This window comes from Bos javanicus, chromosome 27, assembly GCF_032452875.1.
Source record: "Bos javanicus breed banteng chromosome 27, ARS-OSU_banteng_1.0, whole genome shotgun sequence".
NCBI classification, from domain to species: Eukaryota; Metazoa; Chordata; class Mammalia; order Artiodactyla; family Bovidae; genus Bos; species Bos javanicus.
In genome coordinates, this window is record NC_083894.1 from 40178795 (window position 1) to 40206258 (window position 27464).

At 47.0% G+C, this 27464-nt stretch overlaps 1 protein-coding gene across 6 annotated transcripts in view; it reads right to left on the bottom strand.

Moving 5' to 3' along the window:
- RARB (retinoic acid receptor beta) overlaps nucleotides 1-27464 on the bottom strand; it is a 586842-nt gene that overhangs the window by 81109 nt on the left and 478269 nt on the right. For all 6 annotated transcript variants that reach the window (XM_061404691.1, XM_061404692.1, XM_061404697.1 and 3 more), the window contains one exon: nucleotides 17708-17849. In XM_061404691.1, the coding sequence (XP_061260675.1) occupies nucleotides 17708-17849 (142 nt within the window). The remainder of the gene's footprint in view (nucleotides 1-17707; nucleotides 17850-27464) is intronic.

Sequence of the window (27464 nt, forward strand, 5' to 3'; positions counted from 1 at the left end):
TCCCCTTGCTTTTCTGATGCCTTTTTAATTCCAATTTGGAAAAGAGATGAGATTGAATTACATGAAGGGATGTCCCAAGGAAGAGCAATGAGAAATGTCAAGGACATTCTAAGATGCCTCCCGGGGCTCTCTTTAGAAGGACTCCTGGGAGACGTTCATCTCCAAGTCACTGGAGACTCGGCTGTTTCCATCTCATGGACGCCAAGGACCCTGCCCCTGACAGCTTCCTTTTGCACTCCACTAGGGTGACCGGAAGCCTTGTCTAGGCTGCATGAACCTCAGTGTGTTAATCTGACTCTAAGGTTTCTCCTCCTATTTCCCCCTAAGTCAGCTAACCTAGCATTTAAAATATTCTTTCATTTAAAAAACTGGTATATTATTCACTTAACATAAAGTCGACCTTTTAAGGAGTGTGACTTGGTGGTCTTTGAGATATTCACAAAGTTGTCACAGTACCAGCCCTAAGAAGAAACCCGCTGGCTGCCACTCCTGACTCTTCAATCACTTATGCCTCTGGTCACTCCTACCTTCTGTCTCTGTGTTTCCATTTTTAACTAAAAAATGTGTTTTAATTCATATATAGTTGGTTGACAGTGTTGAATTCATTTCAGGTGGACAGCAAGTGATTCAGTTATACAGATATCTTTTCTTTGCTTCTGTCTCTATGGATTTGCCTATTCTGGACATTTTAAGAGGTGAATTCACACATTATGGAGGCTTTGTGTCTTTCTTCTTTCACTTAACATTTTCAAGGGTCAGCATGCTGTACCATGTATCAATACTTCATTCCTTTTTACGGCTGAATAACATTCCATTGCATGGGGAGACCACTTTTTTTTGGTCTTGTCTCTTCATCAGTGAGCAGACATTCGTGTTGCTCTCACTTTACTCTCTTTAGGAATAATGCTGCAATGAACAATCCTGTCGAGTTTATGTGGGGCACGTTTTCCATTTCTCCTGAGTACACATCTGGAATAGAACTGTGACGGGTGATACAGTAATGCTATCTTTAACTTTTCCACAATCGCCAGGTTATTTGCCAAAGCAGCTGCCCCACTCTGCAGCCCCACCTGCAGTGTGAGATGGCTCACGTTTTTGCGTAACTTCCCAGCACTGCTGCCGTGGGTGTGAAGTGGGAACTCAGGGACTCTGATGTGCCTTTCCCTGACGACTAACAAACATGCTGAGTGTCATCCTGTGTGCTGACTGGCCATTTATCTGTATGTCCTCTTTGGTGAAATGTCTACTCAAATCCATTGCCTACTTTTTAGAAAGACGTATTTCTTTCTTTGTTTTTGGCTGTGCTGGCTCTCTGTCGCTGGGTGGGCTTTTCTCTGGTTGCAGAGACAGGGGCCGCCCTTCATGGCAGAGCGTGGGCTTCTGTTGGAGCGCAGGCTCAGTAGGCGTGGCTCATGGGCTCAGCTGCCCCTCAGCACGTGGGGTCTTCCTAGACTAGGGACAGACCTCCTGTCTCCTGCGTGGGCAGGCGGACTCTTTACCACTGAGCCATCAGGGAAGCCCCACTGCTCTCTTTTTAATAGGTTGTCTTTTTACTCTTGAATTGCAATCATTTTTAAAACAATGTTCTTGTAAACTCCCTTGCGTTCTTGAAGATGGCGCTGAGAACTATATCTCTATAAAAAGGGTTGGGGCTTGTTTATATTTGTCTCTTTTGCTGAAATGAAGCTTCATTAGTTTTGATGCTTAAAAGTGATATTCCATATCCTAAATCAAATGCTTAATACACCAACATACCAAATCAAAAATGCTATCTCTTTATAGTTAAATTTCAGAAGCTGAATTAATTGCTCCTATTCTGCTAACTGGTATTAGGAAAGGATTTACCATTTTTAGTATTTCTCCTTTGTCATTAACATATGGTAAACATTTTTTAAAACTAATAAAAAGGACAAAGAAATTAAAATGGACTTTCTGTAAACTCAGAACTTCTTTAAATGTGAACAGCCTCACAAAGAAATGACTCGATAGCTATGGAAAAAAATGCAAGTTGTCTATTCTATCAGCCGTATCTTCTTGTTAACTTTTCTAAACCACTCTCAGTGAAAGTCCCATTGGCCTCTAATGGATGATTCAAAATGAAAAGACATCTTTTTTTTTTTTTTTAATTGTGGAAAAAAGGGATAGCAGCTTATTATTACACTAGAATATAAACTGGTTCATAAATCCCATTCTGATCACATTACATACCTGAGAGAAATTTACGGACACTATTAGGTGGTAAAGAACCTGCCTACCAACGCAGGAGATGTAAGAGACATGGGTTTGACCACTCAGTCAGGAAGATTTCCTGGAGGAGGAAATGGCAACACATTCCAGTGTTCTTGCCTGGAAAATTTCATGGACAGAGGAGCCTGCTGGGCTATAGGTGTGCACACACACACACACACACTGATAATTTACTACTAAAAAATAACAATTCTTCTTGCGCTGTTTATTATTTGATGGCTGAAATAAGTTTTCCAAAACAAGCTGTAAAGGGATCCACGGGCTATTAATCTGCAGTGCGTGGCACCAAAGGGAAAAGCCAGTCAGTTGGGTTGATGAGATTAGAGGTGTGATATAACCATCCTCAGAGAACTCAGAGTAAGTCAGCATAACACCCCATGTCCGGAGCTCCTGAAGAGTTCAGAGCTGCAACTGAAAAAGGTCCCCAGTTAGAGGAGAAGACAAAAGGCAGAGAGGGCGAAACAGCTCCTGAAGGAATGGTGATGTGTTAAAGGGAGGAGGAGTCATCATCTTCCTTTTTAAAATTGTAGTGGAGGATAACTTATTTCCAGGATTGGCTTTGTGTCCGGTGGACAGCAAAGTGCTTCCGGAACACACACACACGTTCATCCTCTTCAGAGTCTCTCCCTGTAGAGGGGATCACGGAACACCGAGCAGTGTCCCTGTGCTGCGCACTGGGTCCTGACTGACTGTCTTGTATACTGTAGTGTGCATACGCTAACCCCAAGCTCCTGCTTGACTCCTCGCACTCACATCTCCCCCCTCGCACTCACGTCTCCCCTTTGGTAACAAGAGTTGGTTTTCAAAATTTGCGAGTCTGTTTCTGTTTTGAAAATAAGTTCACTTCTTTAATTTTTAAAAGTCTAGATTCTACATATGAGTAATATCATATATTTTTCACCTAGTATGATCATCTCTAGGCCTATCCATGTTGTGGTAAATGGCATTATTTCATTTTAATGGCTGCGTAGTATTCCACTGTATAAATGTACCACATCTTTACCATTCCTCTGTTGAGGGACATACAGGCTGTTTCCACGTCTCAGCTATTGTGAATAATACTTCAGTGAACATTAGGGTATAAGCCCTTCTGGTAAAGGACCACATTTCAATTTGATGGACATAAAATTAAGGAACTCAGAGAGCCACACAAAAGGCACTATTTGCAAAAACAAACTGGGCTTTGTGTTCTGTAGCCCCAGATCCTGTTATCATCCAGGAGACACAGGCACGGTCATCTCCAAGTGTTGGCTCGGCTCCACGAGGTCATGATGTCTCCCTTCCCTGGTCAGGAGCCCACTTGGAGCTGCGTGTTTTCACATCTCTGAGAGCTCCAAGTTCAAGGGGAAGCCACACCCAAGCTTCCATTCAAAGTTGCTCAAGGGCTGTGTCCCCACACTTTCAGGACACAATGCGGGAATCCTTCATGCATTATAGTTTGCACTTGATTTTCTGCCTGTCCTCATTAAGTCCCAGAGTGGACAGAGTTTACTCAAAGCAAGTTTTATCTTCTTCTTGGAAGTGCTGTATCATGAGCGCCTCCTAAGTGGGTCCATTTTCAAACACCAGCGAAATCCCTCTGTTCTATTTTAAGATTTAAACAATGTTGCTAAACCAAAACACTGTTTATAAGTCTGACTCAGTGATGCTATCCAACACCAGAAGAAACAAGCCAAGACAGGGGGTGGGACTCACATCCTCCAACTTCAGAACGTTTCTGTCCGAAAATCATTTTGAAAACAGGACGATCAGACTTTTTAATCATGGAGGGACATTATATCTGTGAAATGAAGTGTTGAAACAAGTGTGAACTTGGGACAGAAACTTGGGACGCTGTTTCTCTTGAGGAAACAGCGTTCTCTCCTTGGTCTCACCACTAAAAAGACACCTGTCTTCATTAATCGCATTCATCGGCTCAAAGCAACCCTTTGTTTCCCAGTATCAGAGGAAGAAGGATGGGAGGGGATACCCTGACTGTGATAGTTAATGTTCTGCGACGGCAGACTGGTGTGAGTGCGCAGTCCCACTGCAGGAAGGGCAAATTCCAGACTGAGCGGTGTGCGTGGATTTATGGAGCAATTTAGGGAGCCACCCTCCAGAGAACTGCTGCCGCCGAGAAGACACTTAAAGCAGGGCCCCACTCGGCCGGAACACAGGGGCTGAGCGGGCGAATCTTGGGTTGCTATTTTCAGGGACACATTTGTTTCCAAACAAAGGGCTCTCTGCCAGCTATTTTAGAAGTCCTTGTATATTTACTCAGCCAACGCTCTGCGCTGGGGATTGTCTTTGGGCACTGAGGTTTTATCATCCGTGTCTATTTAAAGCAGGATGAAAAACAGCTCCAGATGAAAACAGAGCATATTTCCAGCCTCGAATGTGAGACGCTTTCTTTTCTTACAGGACTGAGATCTGGCTTCCCTCCCTCTCTCTCTCTGAAACTGCCACCTGTCTTAACCATCTTCGCTGTGTCTTAGTTTAATTGGTGCTGTTTTCTTTTTAGCAGTACATAAAATTATAGTGTGCCTTAACAAGTTATAGATTGGATGGAATGTGGTGTCTATGTGTGCGCGGTTCTGAGAGAGAGCAAATCTCCACTAGGACCCACTTACAATCTCTATCTGGTTACACCCACCACGGCACACATCACATCAAGATGTCATGTCATGAAAGGGCCAACAGGCTAGTGTTCACAGGGTGCGAATTAGCGGAGGGAGCGAAACGGAAGGGAGAACAACAGGCTCAATACAGCAATATGTTGATTCCAATCTCTTGGGAAGATCAAAGGTCCTGACTCGGAATCCGCACTTCTGAAGCACCCTCTGCCTGCAACGCATTCCAGAACTTGCTGCTCAGTACAAGGCACTGGGGACCCAAACAGGAAAGAGATTGCACCTGCCCTCAGGGTGCTCACAGCCCGTGCAGGGAACACCTGCCGCCTGTCTCTCTCACACCCCCCTACCTTCTGAACTCAGAACAAGTCTGACTTTGAAAGTCATTGAACTCAAGTGTCTGTGGCATGTCACACCGTGGGGAGGTGAGCGTGCCCACCTGCCTCTGCTGTTGGAGGAGCCTGGGGGCTCACTTAGGGGGGTGGTGGGTTAGGACGAGGGAGAGGAAGGTGGGGGGCAGCTCGGCCTGAGGCAGATCACTCGGGGGTCTTTGGGGAGCAGGATGAGAACCAGAGTGGGCAGGCTGCAGGCCGGGCCGCTGCGTGGACGGTCCCTGATTCACGTGGGGGAGTCCACAGGTGGTGCAGGGTGGTGGTTCCTGGCGTGGGGGCCCCCAGCTCAGTGCCAGCTCTCTGCTTGTGGGGGCTGGGTCTGAGCCCCAAAGACAGATGTCCCACTGAAGGCACCTCTTGTTTTGGGTAAATGGGCTGTTGGACCGGGAGCACCGGCTGTCCTGTAGAGTCACTGAGGACCGTGCTGAGGATCCCATGGGCCGTGCTCCAGGGGCCAGGCGGAGCCTTCATCGTAGCAGGGGCAGCAGGAACAGGGGCTAAGACTTACCAGGAAATGTCTTTAGCCCCTGCCGCAGGTTAATCCATCTGTTCCTCACAGTAGCCGTGAGAGGGAGACACTATGGTTATTTCTCTGTTACAGGCAAAACCGCAGAAGCAGAGGAACCACCTGCCCGAGCGGTGCAGAGCCAAGCAGGAAGGGGCTGAGACCGGAACCCCAGCTGCCTTGGGTCTGCGCCTCCAACCCCACGACACCGCTCTTCGGACGCAGGGACACAGGGCTTCCCCGGTGGCGCGGAGGGTAAGAACCCACCTGCCGATGCAAGGGACGTGGGTTTGGTCCCTGGCATGGGAAGATCCCACGTGTCGAGAAGCAGCTAAGCCCGCGCTCCACAGCTCCTGAAGACCAGGTGCCCGCAAAGCCCTGCTCCACCGCAAGAGAAGCCACCAGCCTGAGCCACCTGCACACCGCACCTGGAGATGGCCCCTGCTCCCGCAAGCAGAGAAAAGCCCACGCAGCAGCAAAGACCCAGCTCAGCCAGAAACAGATAAACAAACATGAGGCAGGGACTCAAGCAAACCGCCCTGGAGGCCTGCCTGGCCTCTCCTGCTCCCGCTGCAGGCAGTCTGGATGTCTGAAAGCCCGCCCCACAGATCCAGGGGTGACCCACCCTTCATGGCACCAGGACAGGACGAACCCAGGAGGCAAGCAAAGCAGGACCCATACCCTCCACATGCGGGCAGCTCGGGGTGGGGAGAGGGCTGGGTGGGGGCAGGCCAGAGGCAGGCCGGGGGGTCCAGACCCCCAGGCGAGGCGCAGGCTCTGGAGAGATGCTGCTCTATTCCTGTCCAGCAACACCTGACCGCTTGGCTCAGAAAACCAGGCTTTTTCCAGCTGCGGTCCTGACTACCTTCAGGTTTTTCACACGCTCACAGGCCAGCAGGCTCTGATGAGTTCCATCCAAACTAATTTTTTGGTGAGACAGATTTTAGAGAATTTGATTTTACTACTGTTAATATAAAGGGGAAAGTAGTAGCAATGGCCATAAATAGGAGATAAGAATAAAAAAATAAGTAAACAGCGTTTTCAGGTCAACTGCCTTTGCTTGTAATCAAGTTTTACTAAATAAAGTTTTACTGGAACAAAGCCAGGCTCCTTCATGAAACTTTCATGGGGCAACAGTAAAGCAGGAGCAACGACACCCAATGGCCTGCAAAGCCTCAAGTAAGTGTTATCTGGCCACCTAAGAATGTTTGCACACCTCTGAAACAAATACGGTTTCTAACTAAGGACAGGAGTCTGTCCTCTCTGTTAAAAAGAGGGAGCATTGAAGGTTCATGAGGAGTTGATCAAGGAAGTATCAGCATCAACCTGAGACCTTCTCACTGGCAATGAAAAGGCTGAATGAATATTGATGGAAAAGGAAATAACTTTGTCACTGTATGATCTGATTTCCTAAATTATGTATTCAGTATTTCCTAAATTATGTCTCACATCACCTTGGGCAGAGTTTACACCAGGGGAAATGCACATTAAACCAGTGCATACGTCAAATCAAATCTTATATGTGAATGACAGAATATGAGACTTGGCAGCAAAGATGGGTGAGGACACGGAAAACCTGGTAACATTAAACTTGCAAAAGAACTTGACTGTCTGCGGCTCAGCTGGTAAAGAATCCGTCTGCAATGCAGGAGATCGAGGTTCGATCCCTGGGTTGGGAAGATGCTCTGGAGGAGGAAATGGCAACCCACTCCAGTATTCTCACCTGGAGAATCCCAAGGACAGAGGAGCCTGGCGGGCTGTAGTCCATGCGGTCGCAAGAGTCGGACAGGACTGAGCGACTAAGCCACTACCACCGAGCAAAGAGAAGCTTGAGAAGATCTGCGGGACTGGAACGGGACCTGTGGGTTGAAGCCAGCACCATGAGCTGGGCAGGCCTTAGCTTCTCCGCCTCTCAGGACATGGGGGCTGACCCTGTCTTGGGAGGCTCTTGGTAAAGCACTTTGTGCCCGTATCACCCGCATGGCTGATGGCAAAAAGCCGTGCTGATAAACAGCCTGAAGGGTGATAAGGTCTAGTTGGGAAAAAGGAGATAATGGGTCCAGGGGAAGGCAGGCACGGAGACTCAAATGAAGGATGCGGAGAGATGGACGGAGCCATGTGGGCGGAAAAGGGGGGATGCCGCGAGGGAGGGGCCCTGCCTCCCTGGGGACTCGGCTCGGTTCCGCACCGTCCGGGCCAGCATCGGCACCCTGAGCTGATGAGCAGGGAGGCCTCCTTTCTAACACTTCAGCTTCCCCCATGGAGCAGGGCTCCGTGATGCCAGCAGGACCCTGTCTCATTCTCTGCCCTCACGCATCTCCAGGCAGATGAGCTACCTGCCTCCAAGTTCACAGCAGCCAAGGAAGGCGGACTTTTATTCTAGAAACTTCGTCAGCAAGCTTTTTTCCCTTAACGTGGGGAGGCAACGTGTGGGGCTTCCATCTGCACTGTCCTGCTATACAAACACCTCAACACAGTTCCCCGCCTTCACTTCTGTCCCGAAGGAGGACCAAGGCTGTGCTTATCCAAATCAAAACCAGGGCTTCCCTGGTGGCGCAGGGAAGTGGTTAAGTCATCCAAAGGTTGGTTTTAATGCAGGTTTAACACTAAAGGGGTAATGATGCTAAAGAACCCACCTGCCAATGCAAGAGACACGGCTTCGACCTGGTCCGGGAAGATCCCACATGTCACGGAGCAATTAAGCCCGTGCGCCACTACTGCTGAGCCTGCGCTCTAGAGCCCGAGAGCCGCACCTACTGAAGCCGGGACGCCCTAGAGCCCTGCTCCGCCAAGGGGAAGCCACCGCGACGAGAAGCCCACAGACCACGACTAGAGTAGCCCCTGCTGGCCACAACTGGAGAAAAAGCCCGCGCACGCACGGCATGAAGATGAAGCACAGCCAAAAATAACTACATAGCATTAAATAAAAAAAAACCAGGTGTGGCAGCAACAACAGCAGGACAGGACAGAGCCAGTGTCAGCAGCGGAGGGAGACTCCGAGGAACGGGCAGCGCCGACCCGGAACCTGTCGTGCGGCGGGCGGGGTCCCAGGCACGAGACCCACCGCCTGCAAGGCCGCGCACACCGGGGGCCAGCTCGGCCCTGCCCCAGACACGAGGGCTCGCGGGCCCAGCTCGGCCCCCATCGCTGCTCCATGCGCCGAGTGATGGGAGTTTCTCGTGTGTCTAAGGCGAGGCTCTGCGAGGCTGCGGGGAGAGAAGTCTTTCAAGCCCCACGGCGGCACAGACTGCCCAGCCTGCCGGGGCCCAAACGGAATCCCCTGTGGTTTTAGGGTCCTGGGCAGATGCAGGCAAACAGGAGCCTGTGGCCAGTGGAATGGGGCAGCGGGTTTTTACGTCCCAGCTTCCGTGACATTTTTAGATATAAAAAAGTTTCAGTCTTTCCTTAACTTCCCCGGGGAGGTGCTTCGGGGTGATTTGTGTGCGGTGGGGGTGAAGCGAGAAGGCGGGGTTAGAGCTCCATCTCCGCTGAACAGAACAGAACCTCGGAAACGCAGCAACAGGCTAGGGCCCGGGAACACAGGAAGAAATAAACCGTAATTAGAAAGACGTTTGCGTGCCCTGATGATGATTTTTATGTAATTTTCCATGTACATGGGGCAACCTACAATATGAATTTCTTCATAATTAAGCCAGTAAAATTCAGCCGTAGAACCAATGAGCATATCTATATAAATTGTGCACCAAGAAAAGTGATTTTAACCAAGGTTAAGAGCCTTTCATCCAAAAGGTTTGTTTTAACGTAGGTTTAACACTGAAGGGGAAATGATGGAAACAGAAGACAACCAGAGCCTCTCTGGAAGTGTCTTAAGTGTCCGTACAAAGTCCATTTATTGCATTCAACCCACCCACGGGGACATTCATGTCTAAAGTGTAAACTGGAATTTAGAGACTTTATAAAAAGCTGTTTTTAATCTCAATATGCCCCAAATGAGAAGCTGTCAATGAGTGGTTAGGGACTCTTAAATTCAGAGATTATTCAATCTCTCTATTTTAAAAAAACACTTATGAAACTGTCTTAGGGAAAAAAAGCTGTAAAATAAATACTGAATAGCATTCTCACACAAAATCAAAGATGCGTTTTCCCCACCCCTCAAAGGCATGGACTACATAAATATAAGCTCAAAGAAAATGTAAATAGGTTCCTTTGAAAATTACCAGCCAGTGGTTTTAAGAAAGGAAAGAAGAAACAGAAGGGGGCGGTGGCCTCAGGACCTTCCATGACGCTGTTGTGGAGGGCGCCCACCCTAAAGGCCGGAGGCCCACAGAACCTGCCACACAGTGGAGGCACCAGGACCACAAACCCCCCTCATCACAGCTCACGCATCTTCATCCAGGCTCATTCGCATCTTCCATTTGCACCCCCAAGTCCAGCCTGTCCCTGGATCCCCGCCTTTTGTCTGGGAGCAATTTCACCACCAATGAGACAGTTAAAACCCAACATTCAGAAAACTAAGACCATGGCATCCGGTCCCATCACTTCATGGCAAACAGATGGGGAAACAGTGGAAACAGTGTCAGACTTTATTTTATGGGGCTCTAAAATCACTGCAGATGGTGACTGCAGCCATGAAATTAAAAGACACTTATTCCTTGGAAAGAAAGTTATGACCAACCTAGACAGCATATTAAAAAGCAGAGATGTCAGTTTGCCAACAAAGGTCCATCTAGTCAAAGGTATGGTTTTTCCAGTAGTCATGTATGAATGTGAGAGTTGGACTATAAAGAAAGCTGAGAGCCGAAGAATGGATGCTTTTGAACTGTGGTGTTGGAGAAGACTCTTGAGAGTCCCTTGGACTGCAAGGAAATCCAACCAGTCCATCCTAAAGGAAATCAGTCCTGAATATTCATTGGAAGGACTGATGTTGAAGCTGAAACTCTAATACTTTGGCCACCTGATGCGAAGAGCTGACTCATTTGCAAAGACCCTGATGCTGGGAAAGACTGAAGGTCAGAGGAGAAGGGGGCGACAGAGGATGGGGTGGTTGGATGGCATCACTGACTCAATGGATATGAGTTTGAGTAAACTCCGGCAGTTTGTGATGGACAGGGAGGTCTGGAGTGCTGTGGTCCATGGGGTCACAAAGAGTCAGACGTGACTGAGTGACTGGACTGAACTGAACTGAGACGGCCTGGGACCTGGGACCCTTTGCTGCTGTGCTTGCCCCTGGACAAACGTCTCTTCCAGCAACAAAATACAAAGAAACCAGCAGGGACTAAAAGCAACTGCATATATGTGAGCAGCTGGGGCAAAGTATGGACAACAAGATATACAGAGAGACCAGAAAACCCAACTGCCACTTCTGCGGAGTCGGGAACAGAAGCAGGGAACTGCGCATGCCCCTGCACTCAGCACCACCAAAGGGGCGGGCAGACCCTAAGACAGCCCTCTAGCCTGACCCCTGGACACACACCACCCCCCGCCCCTCTCTAGTTGGTCTTTTGTGTCTGACTCTCTATGACCCCATGGACTGTAGCCCGCCAGGCTCCTCTGTCCATGGGATTCTCCAGGCCAGAATACTGGAGTGGGTTGCCCTGCTCTCCTCCAGGGAATCTTCCCAACTCAGGGACTGAACCCGGGTCTCCTGCACTGCAGGCGGGTTCTTCACAGCTGAGCCACCAGGGAAGCCCAGGACACATCCCCATCCCTCATGTAAGGAACCAGCTGCCCCATCCTGCTCAGGGAGTGAGCAAGGGAGCCTGTTACTTGTTTTCACTACCCTTTATGAAGCAGGGACCCCAATAAAACCTTGCCTGAATTTCTTGTCTGGCCTCTAATCAATATCTATTGATTGAGGAGGCCAAGAACCCTGGCCAGCATTACCAAGGTTTGGCAAAAGGGAGCCACAGCCTGCCCCCTGCCCATCCATCCCAGTTCCTCCCCCCTTCCCTGCGTTTTTCATGCACGGTCACATGCGATGCCTGCTCGGCTCTACGGTCTTCCCCAGTGAACACACTACAAAAACTTTAAATATGCCAGGGAAGGCGACCAGACAGAGGAAGCTGATGGCAGCAACACCAGTCTCTGAACAGCAGGAAAAGCATCCCTTCTCAGACCATGCCCAGGTGGTCAGTCAGCAGCAAGGCTTCGCTCATCTAGGTAGAGAACACAGCCCTGGAGAAGGTGTGTGTTTTGTTCTGGGCCCGGGGCAGAGGAGTGAGTGAGTGACAGTTGAATAGTTTTATCCAGAAAGGCTCTGTGGCTGACAGCTCGCAGAGGCCAGGGCGTCTCTCAGTACAGCCACAGTTAAGCCCCTTGACAACCTGACTTCCCTGTGCAAGCATCGTGCTAGCTTCTGGGGCTATAAGGTAAGGAGCACAGGACGCTCACCTCTCAGGGGTTTATAATCAAGCCGGGAAGCCTCATGGGATAACAAAATAGCCTGTGGTTCCTAGAGGCTTGTACAGAGCCTCCCCCCACCCCCCCGGAGCACAGGGGAGAGAACGGAGTGTGCGGGGGGCTTCAGGGAGGAAGCAACATTTCAGCAGGCTTCTGGGGTTCCTCGGATGGGGAAGGGGGTGAAAACCTAACTACAGGGCACAGCCTTTGCAGGAGCTGAGAGCTGTGAGAGGCTCGAGGGCCAGAGGCTCTAGCGCAGCTGGAAGCTAAGTGATTACCCGTCACAGGAGAAAAGCAGGTGGCGGGGAGGGGGCGCGAAGCTGAGGTCGCAGAGCAGCCGGCATGGCTGACCGCTGGGGGAGCCAGGAAGGCAGGAGTACTTCCAGACCAAACCCACCGGACACCTGTTTAGTAAATAAAGCTGCACGGGGACACAACCACACCTTTCTGCTCATATATTTTCTGTAGCTGTGATTAGGCTTCCCTGGTGGCTCAGTGGCAGAGTCCACCTGCCAATGCCAGAGACAGGGGTTCGATCCCTGGGTCGGGAAGATCCCCTGGAGGAGGAAATGACAACCCATTCCAGTATCCTTGCCTGGGAGATCCCGTGGACAGAGGGGCCTGGCGGGCTACAGTCCACGGGGTTCCAAAGAGTTGGACACGACTGAGCGACTAAATAACAGCAGCAACAGCTGTGTTTGTGCTACAGCGGCACAGCCGAGGCACTGGGACAGAGATCACACAGCCCACAAAGTCAAAACATTTTCTATTTGACCCTTTTTTCAGTTTTGCTGATCAACGGTTGAAAATGTGAATTATCACTGGGCTTTCTGTCACTGACCGGAACGCACATTGTCATCTTCCCTTCTGTGATCCCTAAGCAGCATGGCTTCAGCCTGCTCCCTCCCCACCGCAGAACAAGCTTGTCTGGACCGAATGTCTCATTCTCAGTCCCAAATCTTCTGTCTCCATTTGCTGCTGATCCTTTTTCCCCGCCCTGGTTTTTACTTTAGGGCTTTGCTGCTTTGCCTGCCGTGGTCACCAGCCTCCCACCCACCTGCAGAAGCTCATCATCACTCAAGCTGGAGTCATGTTACTTCCTTTCCCTCCTCCCCAAGTTCTTCATAAATTTTTGTACTACTTTTCAAATGCGGCTGAAAATCGATTTCTTTTCCCCCTTGCTGTTACTGGTTTCAAATCCTATGCTCTGACAAATAGCCACTCTTCTGCCAAAAAAAAAAAACCCAGGTTCCCCTCTTGTACAAAGCTCTTGGAAGATAGAAGGTAAGCCCACCAGCATTCAGGGAACAGGAAAATAAAGAAACAACCTTGCTTTTCTGACGGGACACGCAGAAAAGGCTTTCTCTGTACACCCCCGTATACTTTTAAAACCAAATTTGATCTACAAAAATTAAATTTGCACATGATTTTCCAGGGCGTACATCTCTAATACACAGCAAGGAGTGTGACTGCTGTTTTATTAACCACTGGTAATAAAATCCAGAGTTTTCAAAGCTGCTTTTTAGGGCACACAGTGTCACTCCCTGGGCCCTAAGCCCAGGGCTGCCTCTTACCCACTGTGTTATGGCGAGTAAATTAACCTCTCTGTGCCTCAGCGTCCACATCTTCCTAAAACAGGGGGAGAGAGGAATTGAAACTAACCTATCTTACAGGGTTGCTCTGAGGATCAAATGGGATGACATATTATGAGCAGTTTACGCCGTGCCTGGTACACGGAAAACACCTTGTCTGTGTTAGCGAGCACTATAATGCTGAGGTTTCTCCACCCGCTGCCCCCGATTCAAGAATAAGAACATTCTGGGGACAGTGCCGAAGACTTGATACTTCATGCTGAACATGAAATCGTTTCTGCCCCCATCTTTCTGGCTCGGGGGGCGGGATCCAGGGATGGACACGGATCCAGAACTAGCCAATCACAGTACTCTGCCCCTGCCCCACCCCCAAGTCCTGCCTTCACCCAGGATCTGGGTCCCTGTGTTTCTGCTGGGTAGGCTATTGGCTGGAGCTGTTGGTTGGCCATCTTTATTAGTCACTTGGAAAAGCTTCCCAGAAACAAAACCAACCCAGTAAAATAACAAAAACAAAACAAAAACCAGCTGGGAGAGATGAAGGGGACAATGAAAATGCCCCTAAAACAAACAGGAGCCTTTGGATCCAGTCATGGTATCCGGAAAGTCCCGTTACATGTGCTGATTTTTGAGCTTATGGCAAGTTTCAGCCGGGTTTTCTGTCCCTTGCATCCAAAGAGTTCTGCAACATCCTGGTGAACTGACAAGACCTACAACTAGACCCGAAGGCCTAGCTCATCTTGGTGCTGTGAAGAAAGCGTGGCAAGGAGAGGTGGCAGCCGTGAACTCTGGGCCTGGCTCTGTCTGCAGCCAGTAGGGGATGGCTGGGAGGACCGTTTCATCTTTCTGGGCCCTGGTATACTTGTGTGTCAAGGGAGAGGGGTGAGTGAAAACCAATCTCTGAGATCCATTTTCAGCTCGACCATCCCAAGAGTCTCTATGATTTCTGGGTTTATTTCAGTTGCGGATACTGTGGTCTAATTGGTTACCGATTCTCTTATTTTCCTGCTTCCTTCTGTTTCAACTTTTAAAATTTTCTATTAGACTCTCAGTCACTATACTCCAAGTGTTTATTGTCTTTGCCTTCAATTTCCTTCTAAAGAAAATACATTTATTTTTGTATACTCGGGCATAACGATCCCATTTTTTTCCCATTCCTATATTTTTCAAACTAATTAGAGTGATAAGTTCCTTGAGGGTTGAAACTAGAGTTTTCCTGTGGGTGTGAACATTATTATTATTTTTTTTTTTTAATTGGCAACTGACCTGCCAGTTTTTACAGAGCAGCAGGATATGGGTTTTAAGTAATGTAAGCAGGAAATGGGTCTCTAGCCCACACAAAATAAAGGCAAAAGTACCGATTTACCCTGAGTCCACAGCTGCCTTACTCATTTATAATTGTAGTCTGAACCAAAATTCCCCCACAGAACTGCAGCGTAACATCCACATCTAAAGAATGTCAGACCAAAAAAGGGAGTTAAGGGGACATCCTGTGGGTCTTGCACACACATAAAAATGATCTGCTTCTTTCAGGGCAATATCACTCTTTTCTCGTCAATGGTAGGGTTTAGGGCCTGAACTAAGTAAAGATTACTTTCATATCATAACATTCATTGATTTTTCTTTTTTTCATTTGATAGCTCTGAAGTCCAGAGGGGATCAAAGGAACTTGCTGAAATGTGGACTCATCACCTGCAGACGAGCCCCCAGAGGATGCCACCTGCTGGATGCTTCCATCTGGTACCCATGGGGCTGGTGACCCCATGCTTGCTCATCGGGAGCATAATTATGAATGAGGGCCCAGCCCAAGGGCCTTCATGATGGCCTCTTGGCAGATACCACCAAATGACCTGGAGGCAGAGGTTCCAGGGGCGGTTGGTTCAGCAACTCAGGGGTGCCGTCAGGGCCTGAGTTTGTCTGTCTGTCCACTCCTCCATCCATAGAGCCTGCTCTGACCTGTCACTGACCTCCTTCAGGGCTGAGAGGACCTGTGGGCACCTGTCTCCCCGTGCACCTGCGGCAGAAGGCAGGACACTTCTAAGCATGAGTCTTTTGTTTTAGTAATTTTATTTTGATAAAATTTCAAATTTGCTGAAAAGTTGCAAGAATGGTACAAGGAGCTCCTTCATGGTGTATCCCTTCACTCAGACTCATAAGGTTTGATATTTTTCACCTCTCTGTTCTTTCTGTCTCATTTCTCTGTCTCACACACATACACCTACACACACACACACACACACACACACACACACCCTATCTTTTGAACCATGGAGAGCTAGTTGCAGATACTGAGAATAAGAACATTCTCTTGTTCATATAACAAAAGCGCAACGATCAAAGTCGGGAAATTTAAAGCGGACTCAATTCTAACCTACGGTCTGTACTCAAATTTCAATAAGCGTCCCAATAATGTCCTTTATGGATAGTTTCCTTCTGCTCCAGCATCTTCAGGATCACTTAGTCGTGTCTCAGTCATTCTGTCTTTCAGAATCTTAGCGTTTTTGAAGAGTACTACTTAGTTTTTTTTTAATTGGGTTATTTGCTTTCTTATCATCGAGTTTTCAAAGGTTTTCTATTTCTACATTTAAGTCCTTATCAGATATGTGATTTGTAAATATTTTCTCCTCACCTGTGGCTTGTCTTGTCATTAGTTTCACAGTGTCTTTGGAACAGCAGACATTTCTGATTTTGATGAAGTCTAATTAACCATTTTTTTTCTTTTATGGATCATGAGCATGAGTCTTGAACTCTTTCTCACTGGGCCAACCTAGGTTACAAGTTCACCATGAACCAATGATACTGCCTGGAACAGAATATACTGGTGGCTTGAGTCCAGTGAATTGATCCAACCCTGATGTCTTCCCTGAAGTGTAGAAACCCAAGAGGTAGAAAAGCCCATTTAAACCCTGGGCACAGTTAGGAACACGCTGGGCAGGCCACCAAGAAACATCCTCGAGTCACAGCTCCCAGGGGAGAGCTGGGCGGCCAGCTGCACACCCTCAGTGCGGGCCCTCCTGGCTCCAGGGACCTTCTGCACTGGCACCGGGCCGCATGTCCCAGTTCCAAAATCCAAGAGCCTCTGAACAACACGAGTCTTCAAACCCCACTGTCAAACTGTGGCTTTCTGCCCCACACTTGTAGACGGGTGTGTGTGGCTCAGCATCTCCAGAGCCACTTAGACCACCCCGCCCAGGGCCCCACGAGATCCCCACGGGATGCAGGGCAGGTGGGCAGATTCCACTGATTGTTCCCCCTGGCACACACCCCTGCCTCTTCCTCACACCCGCCCAAGCCAGGGCATTGGTCTGGCATGTTCCTGCTCTCTTCATTGAAAGCACCAAGGAGAACCCACAAGCAATGACTTTTTGGTGCTGTATTCCCTCTGCCTGCGTTAAAGCACGTCTACTTCAAAGCCCCATAAGCGGATGATTCTGGACCACTCATTTTTAATCTATTCACATGTTCTCTTCTGAATTAATCAAGTGTATAATTGGAGGAGGGGGTGGTGGGAAGGAGAAAAGCTGAATCGAGTTTGGAAAAGTGTCAATGTGCCAAATTTCTAAATGTTTCTTCAACAGCAAAAGTTTGGTACTCCCTCCCCTCTGAGAAAGGGTGCATTATTTCTACTGCCTCTGCCTCATTTTATTCTCATCAGTAGAGGCAGAGCTCTTTATTCCTCCTGTCAAGCCGGGGGAATGGTCTCCATGTGGTTCTAGGACACGCTCGGGTTACCAGCAGAGACACAGAGTCAGTTACGAACTGCTCTGGAATACAAGCACGACACCCAGCTCCTCCCCTTTCACCAAATGCCACTCAAATTTTATCTGCAAATGCCCAGTTTTCTATTTCCATGCCATCTCTGTTGACACCTAACCGTGGCAATATATCATTAGTGTCATGTCTGAATTCCACATGCTGATGTCCTCCACAACTTGATTTTGGAGGCTGAGTCATCATATTTATAGATAAAGCAAAGAGAAAAAGAATTTTTGAAGCTCCACTTACATTCTTTGGACATCCCCACTTCAAAGCACTTCTGGAGTCGACAGTACTGGCATCGATTCCTGGTGACTTTATTAATAACACAATTCTTATCTCGGTGACAAGTGTAAATCATGTTCTTCTGAATACTTCTGCGGAAAAAGCCCTGCGGGCAAGTGAAAAGAGGAGAAAATTAAGCAAGACTACCGAGCTTCATGAGAAATCAAAGTCAACCTTATCAATGCATTGACTGCTCGTTCTGAGTAATGAAGTGATGGCAGCAGAAAAGTTAACTTATTTAAGCCTTAAAATCCTTGTATCCTTGTGAAATATGATAGTCATATTCATAGTCTCTCCCTTTGCTGCAAAGCAGAAAGTTCCTTTTAATCAAAACTGGACATGACTGTTATTATCTTGCTAAAAGAAAATGAATGCCTTGGGAAGTACAATGCAGAGCTGACATTCCTCCAGACAGGCTTAACTTCCTAAGTGGTTCCCACGTTGGCCAGAGTGACTTCAGGTGAGTCTACTGTCAAGAAACCCAACAGAAGAAGCATTCAATTTGCAGAAGAAATTATATGCTTCATGAAAGAATTAGGTCTTTTCAAAGGTGTCCTCTCCAATTCCTTTTACATATTTAGCTCATGTAACCATATTTAAAACGTGACTTAACTTACAGCGTGTTTAAGAAAAGTATTAGCCACGGTTGGAAACAAGGCAGAAAAATGACGCTTGGTCATTTAATGGCATATTAGAGTTGTGTTGTCCAAAAAGGTAGCTGTTAATCACGTGTGGTCATTTAAGTCAAAATTGAGGAAAATTAAATAAAATTACTATGATAATCTCCATGTCCATCCCAGTTCAGTGGCTGAGTAGTATCCCACTGTATACATGGACCATAACTTCTTTATCCGTTCATCTGTCAGCGGACACTTGGGCAGCTTCCATGTCTTGGCTATCGTAAACAGTGCTACAATGAACATGGGGGGATGTATCCTTTTGAACCATGGTTTTCTCCAGATATACGCCCGGGGTGGGACTGCAGGGTCCTATGGTAGCTCTATTTTTAGTGTAAGGAGCCTCCAGCTGTTCTCCACAGTGGCTGCACCAGTTTGCATTCCCACCAGCACTGGGAGGGCTCCGCCTTTCCTCCACACGGTCTCTGGCATTTCTTGTGTGTAGACTTTTTGATGATGGCCACTATGGCTCTTGTGAGGTGCTACCTCATTGCAGTTTCGGTTTGAATTTCTCTAATAATTAGCGATGTTGAGAGTCTTTATTCACATGCCTCTTGGCCATCGGTATGTTTTCTCTGGAGAAATGTCTACTTAGATCTTTTACCTAGTTTTGATTGGGTTCTTTTTTTCATATTAAGCAGCACAAACTCATTGTCAATTTTGGAGATTAATTCCTTGTGGTTGCTTTGTTTGCAGATATTTTCTCCCATTCTGTGTGTTAAAAATTAAACAAAATTAAAAAATTGACTCCTCACTTGTACTAGCCACATTTCAAACGCTCAGCAGCCACGTATGCGCGGTGCCTACCACGCTGGACAGCACATGCACAGAATACCGCCGTCCTCGCACAAAGTCTGCATGCGCAGCACTGACTCATAAACTCACCCAGTCATCCAACGGTTTCAGGAAACATAACTGTAACTTACTGCTTATTATTGACTGCACCCTGACTCTGTAAAGACTGTAGAAGACTGGTAACTTAAGAATCACATTAGTCTGTTACAGATTCCTGTAACAGATTCCAAAGATTCCTGCCCAGCTGAGACATAACCAAAGATGACTGTTGTGTTGCCTTGCAGGCATTGACCAGGTGTGTCTAACCTCGCCATCTTATGCCAGCATTCTTCTTTCCCGTCACTGTATCAGGTACACTGTCTGTCTGTGCAGCTACCTACCGAGGCGTTTGCTCATATCCTTCTTTGAACCAATTTGTCCTCCTCCTCTTTTCCTCATTAATGACAGTAAATCCTCAATATGTGTTTACTGCATATTTGAATAAGTTACTGTTTATTAGGGCTTCCCTGGTGGCTCAGAGGGTAAAGCGTCTGCCTGCAGTGTGGGAGACCCGGGTTCGATCCCTGGGTCGGGAAGATCCCCTGGAGAAGGAAATGGCAACCCACTCCAGTATTCTTGCCTGGAGAATCCCATGGGCAGAGGAGCCTGGCTATAGTCCACAGGGGTCGCAAAGAGTTGGACACGACTGAGCGACTTCACTTTCACTGTTTATTAACTTTTGGGTGTTACAATTTGACCGAAGAAGAAATTTATCTTGATTTTTTGACACTCAGATGAAAAAAATCATACTTTAGGCTCCAGGAGCACAGGGTCCCCGCCTTCCCCTCTCTGCTTACCCATCTTCCCACACAGCTCTGCAGAGAATGGGAAATTGAGTGATGCTTGTTAACACGCAGATGAATGAATAGTGACTGACGAGGAAACCTGCTGTCTTTTTCCTCTTCCAGTCGCCCATCAGTAACCTCTCTGCTGCTAGGGGCAATAAAAGCAAGGAGTTTTACCTTATCAATTGTGATGCAACTTTTACCTACATCAGACACAATTCTCCTGAACCTAAGAAACACGCCACCCAACATGCTGAACCGCAAATAAGACTCACCATTTGAGTTCACCTTTCCCTGCAGTACACTAACAGCACTCCAGGAGCCAGAACTAAAAACCTTCAAAGCTAAAGCACAGTGGCCAAGAAAGCTCATGTAACACACATCATTTAGGATATGTACGTGGGTACCTTAGGATTTTAATGTCTACATAACATATTTTCACTGGCATGGTTAAACCATAAATGCCTGGAAATCTTGTTTAAGGTTGCAACTCCTGTCACATCCCAGATACACACATTTTTCCAAGAAAACATGGTTTATTTTTGTACCTCTGGAGCTATAAATATGCTCAGAATCTAAAATAACAGGCTATAAATACCCTGCAACTCTAAGAGAATCTGTGCCCTATGGTCACTTCAAATGTATCTTTTCCTGCAGAAAATATTAATACATACAGGACACTTCTGGCTGCCAGATGTACGAACCCTATTTACAAACACTTCTCTGCTCTACTGCCAAGAAACACTGACACTTGGAAGATCCAGTCTCTGCAGGCATGAGGCCAGTGAGGTGTGGACAAAGGTGGCCTCCTCCGTTTATTAAAAACCGAATATTCAGTTCGGCACATTCTTGGCGAGGGAGCATGGAGGAGAGGAAACCAATCTCATGACACCGAGATGGAACAAGAGAGGCTTAAGAACGTTATACATCACTGATTATCCAGGGAGTGAGGTTCAGCGACAGTGACAGCGGTAACTAAATAGGACTTCTTAGTTTTCCAAATCAGAGTTTAGGCTGCGTTTCAGAAGGGGAATCTGAGTTTCAGGAAATTATTTCCACCACGACAGGACACTTGCTGGCTAGGACGGATGCTCTCAGGTACTTTTGCACACGGGCTGGGTGAATGGAAATGCCCGTGGCAGCCACAGAGGGGCCTGTCTTGTCCTGATCTCCCTCCCCTGCAGTAGGTACCGTGAGCTGTCCGGTAAACCTCATTTCCACTGCTTGGAGGATCTCATGTGTGCATGCGTGTGGGTGGCACCATAGCCCCGTGCCACCAACATTTTAATCGACCTAATGTTTTTATCTAGGTTGAGACTTCTTTTATTTCTAGCATTATTTAAAATGAAAACCTTTAACCTCTGGCTCAATTCAAAAGCTAGCACTGTCATTAAATAATGAGAGAGATGCTGCTGCTGCTGCTGAGTCACATCAGTCGTGTCCGACTCTGTGCGACCCCATAGACAGCAGCCCACCAGGCTCCCCCGTCCCTGGGATTCTCCAGGCAAGAACACTGGAGTGGGTTGCCATTTCCTTCTCCAATGCATGAAAGTGCAAGGTGAAAGTGAAGTCGCTCAGTTGTGTCCGACCCTCAGCGACCCCATGGACTGCAGCCTTCCAGGCTCCTCCATCCATGGGATTTTCCAGGCAAGAGTGCTGGAGTGGGGTGCCATTAATAAACAGAGTGAAGTCTAGCAGAACAGTAGTCAGGACTTCCCTGGTGGCACAGTGGATAAGATTCCACCTGCCAGTGCAGGGGACATGGGTTCGATCCCTGCTCTGGGAAGATCCCGCATGCTGCAGAGCAACTATGCCCATGTGCCACAGCTGCTGAGCCTGCGCCGAGAGCCTGTGCTCCTCAACAGCAGCAGCCACTGCAGTGGGAAGCCAGCACACAGCACTCAAGGGTAGCTCCCTGCTTTCCACAACTAGAGAGAAGCCCACGTAGCAACGAAGACCCAGCACGGCCAAAAATTAAATACATTAATAATAATAAAAAAATAATAATCAGAAGTGATTTCACTCTTCCTGGATCCGGGTTGTGCTAAGGACTTGGAGTCCAGCCTCCTCTCTTCTGGCAGAAAAGGGACACAGCAAGACTGAGGACGAGATCAGCCCTACCTTGAGACTTTCCTTCAAGGGACTGAGAGATAATAAACACGTTTCTCACTATGTGACTCAATGAGGTTTAAAGCCAGGAATCTGTCCCACCTAAAATTGAGAGCCTCGTAATTTTGAGAATCAAAAAACTGTAGCCTCTCCCACAAAAAAGCAAAACAAAAAAACTGTAGCTGAAATTTGTCATATGTAAAATGGGCTTTAGAAATATTGAGTTCAAACAGAAACAGACTCATAGACTTTTAAAATAAACTTATGGTTACCCAAGGGGAAGGGAGGGACAAATGAGGAGTTGGGGATTAACACACACACATGTATAAAATAGACAATCAACAAGGACCTACTCAGAGCACAGAAAACTCTACTCAGTAGTCTGTAGTGACCAGTACGGGAAAAGAATCTGACAAAGAGTGGACACACGTGTGTGTGTAAATTTGTCACTTTGCTATACAGCAGAAACTAACACAACAGTGGGAATCAACTAGATTTCAACATAAAATAAAAGTTAAATTTAAAAATTCTTTAAAAAGTAAAAAGAACAAAACATTTCCATAAAATAGTACCAAATTCAAGTGTGGTAGTTCTTGCAGCCGTAGATGGGTAGAGACACACGTCCAGGAGAAGAGGCGGAAAAGCCGAGCAGGTCCAGGTGAAGGACTCCATCCTCTTCCTCGGAGGTGCGGCCGCAGGGGAGAGGGGAGGCAGGCAGGGCCCTGGAGGGGAAGCTGAGGGGTGGCCTGGGGAGTCCCCGCGGGGAGCTGGGCCCACCCATCCCCTCAGTGAGGGGCTGGTGGCTAAGTCCCGGGACCCTTCCCAGGTGTATGTTTCTGAGATCCCCAGTGGGTCATCACAGCAGGGAGGGGCACGCTGAGACAGCTTGAGGGCGAGGACGAGGGGGCTTCTGGGGGCGCAGCAAACAGTGAGGAGGCGGGGCGTGTGGAGACAAAGGACGGACAGACCTTCCACCTGCAGGGCAACAGCCGCGGCTCCTTCAGACTCACGGACACAGAGGACAGCTCTGTGGCGGCCGAGGTGGAGGAGGGGTGGAGAAGGGATGGCCCCAGAGTCTGGGATTAGCGGCTGCAAACCACTATATGTAAGATGGATGAACAAGAGCCCACAGGATAGCACAGGGAACTATATGGAATACCCTGCGATAAGCCATCACGGAAAAGAGTATGAAAAAGCAAGCAAGCGTGTGTATACCTGGGTCACTGTCGTGCAGAAATTAACACAACATTGTACAGCAAATATACCTCAATAAAATGAATGAGAAAAGCGAAGCCAGAAACAACTACGACTTCTTGGGACTGGCTTTGGGTTTAAAAGATATCAACCAGAGGGCTTTCAGATGGCTTCCGCTTTCTCTTGGAGTGGAGACCTCAGCTCACCTCTGTGGGGACCTGGGGCGGGTGTCTGTGGCCAGACTGAGGCTGCAGTGCCAACCCCCAGAACTGGCTCAGTCGCCAGTCACCAGTTAGCCTGAGGACCTGGTTTTCTGCCACGAGGTCAAGCAGGCAGACCTGCATCACAAACTGAGTCAAGTGTTTCCTAATCATGGGTTTTTCAGCCTTTCTTACTTCACGCTCTTCTATTCATGCTATCAAAGAACGAGGGTTCAACCAAAAAAAACCCCTCCCAACAATTAGAACTGGACATGGAACAACAGACTGGTTCCAAACAGGAAAAGTACATCAAGGCTGTATACTGTCACCCTGCTTATTTAACTTATATGCAGAGTACATCATGAGAAACGCTGGACTGGAAGAAGCACAAGCTGGAATCAATATTGCTGGGAGAAATATCAATAGCCTCAGATATGCAGATGATATCACCCTTATGGCAGAAAGTGAAGAAGAACTAAAGAGCCTCTTGATAAAGTGAAAGAGGGGAGTGAAAAAGTTGCCTTAAAGCTCAACATTCAGAAAACTAAGATCATGGCATCCAGTCCCATCATTTCATGGGAAATAGATGGGGAAACAGTGGAAACAGTGTCAGACTTTATTTTTCTGGGCTCCAAAATCACTGCAGATGGTGACTGCAGCCAGGAAATTAAAACATGCTTACTCCTTGGAAGGAAAGTTATGACCAACCTAGATAGTATATTCAAAAGCAGAGACATTACTTTGCCAACAGAGGTTCATCTGGTCAAGGCTATGGTTTTTCCAGTGGTCATGTATGGATGTGAGAGTTGGATTGTGAAGAAAGCTGAGCGCCGAAGAATCGATGCTTTTGAACTGTGGTGTTGGAGAAGACTCTTGAGAGTCCCTTGGACTGCAAGGAGATCCAACCAGTCCATTCTGAAGGAGATCAGCCCTGGGTGTTCTTTGGAAGGAATGATGTTAAAGCTGAAACTCCAGTACTTTGGCCACCTCATGCAAAGAGTTGACTCACTGGAAAAGACTCTGATGCTGGGAGGGATTGGGGGCAGGAGGAGAAGGGGACGACAGAGGATGAGATGGCTGGATGGCATCACCAACTCGATGGACCTGAGTTTGAGTGAACTCTGGGAGTTGGTGATGGACAGGGAGGCCTGGCATGCTGCGATTCATGGGGTCGCAAAGAGTTGGACACAACTGAGTGACTGAACTGAACTGATGGTAGAGAAGGCCACATAGGCCTTGGAGCCATTTGTGAGCCATCTGCTTCATATCTTAGTAATAACCACGGAACACCCACGTCCTACTCAGATTTCGTTCGTCTTCCTTTGGGGATACAAGGTGCCCTTGTACTAACTGACCTACTATCTACAGGACATAAACAATCATAAATCAGAAGGAAAGGTAACTGTCTCTTGCAAACCTAAATATTTTCCTATACCTAAATACTTAAGATTCCTAATTCCCTTGACGAGCTAGTCAAATGTCCCAAACTTACAAAGGACAAGGAAACAGGAGGTCCAGCTCACTGTCTCCTTTATGGTGGTTTAGTTGCTTAGTCGTGTCTGACTCTTGTGACCCTGTGAACTGTGTAGCCCACCAGGCTCCTCTGTCCAGGCAAGAATACTGGAGTGGGTTGCCATTTCCTCCTCCAGGGGATCTTCCTGACCCAAGAATTGAACCCAGGTCTCCTGCATTACAGGCAGGTTCTTTACCAACTAAGCTACAAAGGAAGTGGCTAAGAATTAGGCTTTACGTACAATTATATATAATGTCTTGTTCCAAAAAACTACTAGAAGTCTTCAATGAATTTGGTAATGTTGCAGGTTACAAAATTAATATACAGAAATCTGCTGCATTTCTATAAACTAACAACAAAAGATCAAAAAGAGAAATTCAAGAAACAATTCTATTTACCATTGCATTAAAAAGAATAAAATACTGAGGAACAAACCTACCTAAGGAAACAAAAGACCTGTTCTCTAAAAAGTATAAGATGCTGATGAAAGAAATCAAAGAAGAAACGAGCACATGGAAAGATATACCATGTCTGTGGATTGGAAGAATCAATATTGTTAAAGTGAGTATACTACCCAAGGCAATCTATAGATTCAATGCAATCCCTATTATATTACCAATGACATTTTTCACAGAATTAGAACAAAAAAAAAATCTTAAAATTTATATGGAGTCCCCAAAGACCCAAATAGCCAAAGCAGTCTTGAGAAAGAAAAATGGAGCTGGAGGAATCAGGCTCCCTGACTCCAGACTATACTACAAAGCTGTAGTCATCAAAACAGTATGGTACTGGCACAAAAACAGAAATCAATGGAACAGGATAGAAAACAGAATTAAAACCACGCAGCTATGATCAATTAACCTATGACAAAGGAGACAAGACTACATAACGTTCAAAAGAGAGTCTCTTCAAAGAACGGTGCTGGGAATACTGACAGCTACATGTAAAAAAATGAAATTAGATCATTCTTTAACACCAAACACAAAAGTAAGCTCAAAATGAACTAAAGACCTAAATCTGAGACTGGACACTACAAACTCCTAAAGGAAAACATAGGCAGAACACTCTGACATAAACTGCAGCAATATCTTTTTCATCTCCCAGAATAATGGAAATAAAAATAAACAAATGGGACCTATTTAAACTCAAAGCTTCTGCACAGCAGAGGATACAATAAACAATAAACCAAAAAGACAACCCACAGATTGGGAGGAAATATTTGCAACTGATGTGACTGACAAGGGATTAGTCTCCAAAATTTACAAACAGCTCATGATGTTTAACAGCACAAAAACCAACAGTTCAATCAACAAGTGGGCAGAAGCCCTAAACAGACATTTCCACAAAGAAGACATACAAATGGCCAAGAGGCATATGAAAAGACGTTCAACCTCACTAATTATAAGAGAAATTCAAGTCAAAACCACAATGAGATATCACCTCATACCAGCCAGAGTGGCTACTATCAAAAAACCCACAAATAGTAAATGCTGGAGAGGGTGTGGAAAGAAGGGAATCTTCCTACACTGTTGGTGGGAATGTAAATTGGTGTAGCCACAAAGGAGAACATTATGGAAGTCCCTTAAAAAACTAAAAATAGAGTCACCATACGACCCTGCAATCCCACCCCTGGGCATGTATCTGGAGAAAAACATGATCCGGAAGGATAAATGCACCTCAATGTTCATCGCAGCACTGTTTATAATAGCCAAGACATGGAAGCAACCTAGATGTCCATCAACAGAGGAATGCATAAGGACGATGTGGTACATATATACAATGGAATATTACTCAGCCACTAAAAAGAATGAAATATGCCATTTGCAGCAACATGATGGACCTAGAGATAGTCAGACAGAGAAGGAGAAATATTTTATGACGTCCCTTATATGTGGAATCTAAAAATAAATGATACTATGAACTTGCTTACAAAACAGAAGGCGACTCACAGACTTAGAGAACTAACTCACGGCTGCCAGGGGAAGGGACAGCTGGGGAGTCTGGGACGGACGTGTACACACTGCTGTATCTAAAATGGATAACCCGCAGAGACCTACTGTGCAGCACGTGGAACTCACGTGGCAGCCGGGAAGGAAGGGGAGTTTGGAGGAGAATGGATACCTGTATATGGATGTCTGAGTCCCTCCACTGTTCACCTGAAGCTGTCAAAGCACTGTTAATTGGCTAGGCTTCAAAACAAAATAAAAAGGTTTTTTAAAAAAAGAATTAGACTTCACAATATTTTTGCAAAAAACAATGGCCTGTACTTTGTGTAATGAATGATTATATATAATGTCTTATCTTACAGAATGGTTCCCAGTGGGAGCAGGGCTGTGATTTTTGACCCCTAAGCTGAAACTCCAGTACTTTGGCCACCTCATGCAAAGAGTTGACTCGTTGGAAAAGACT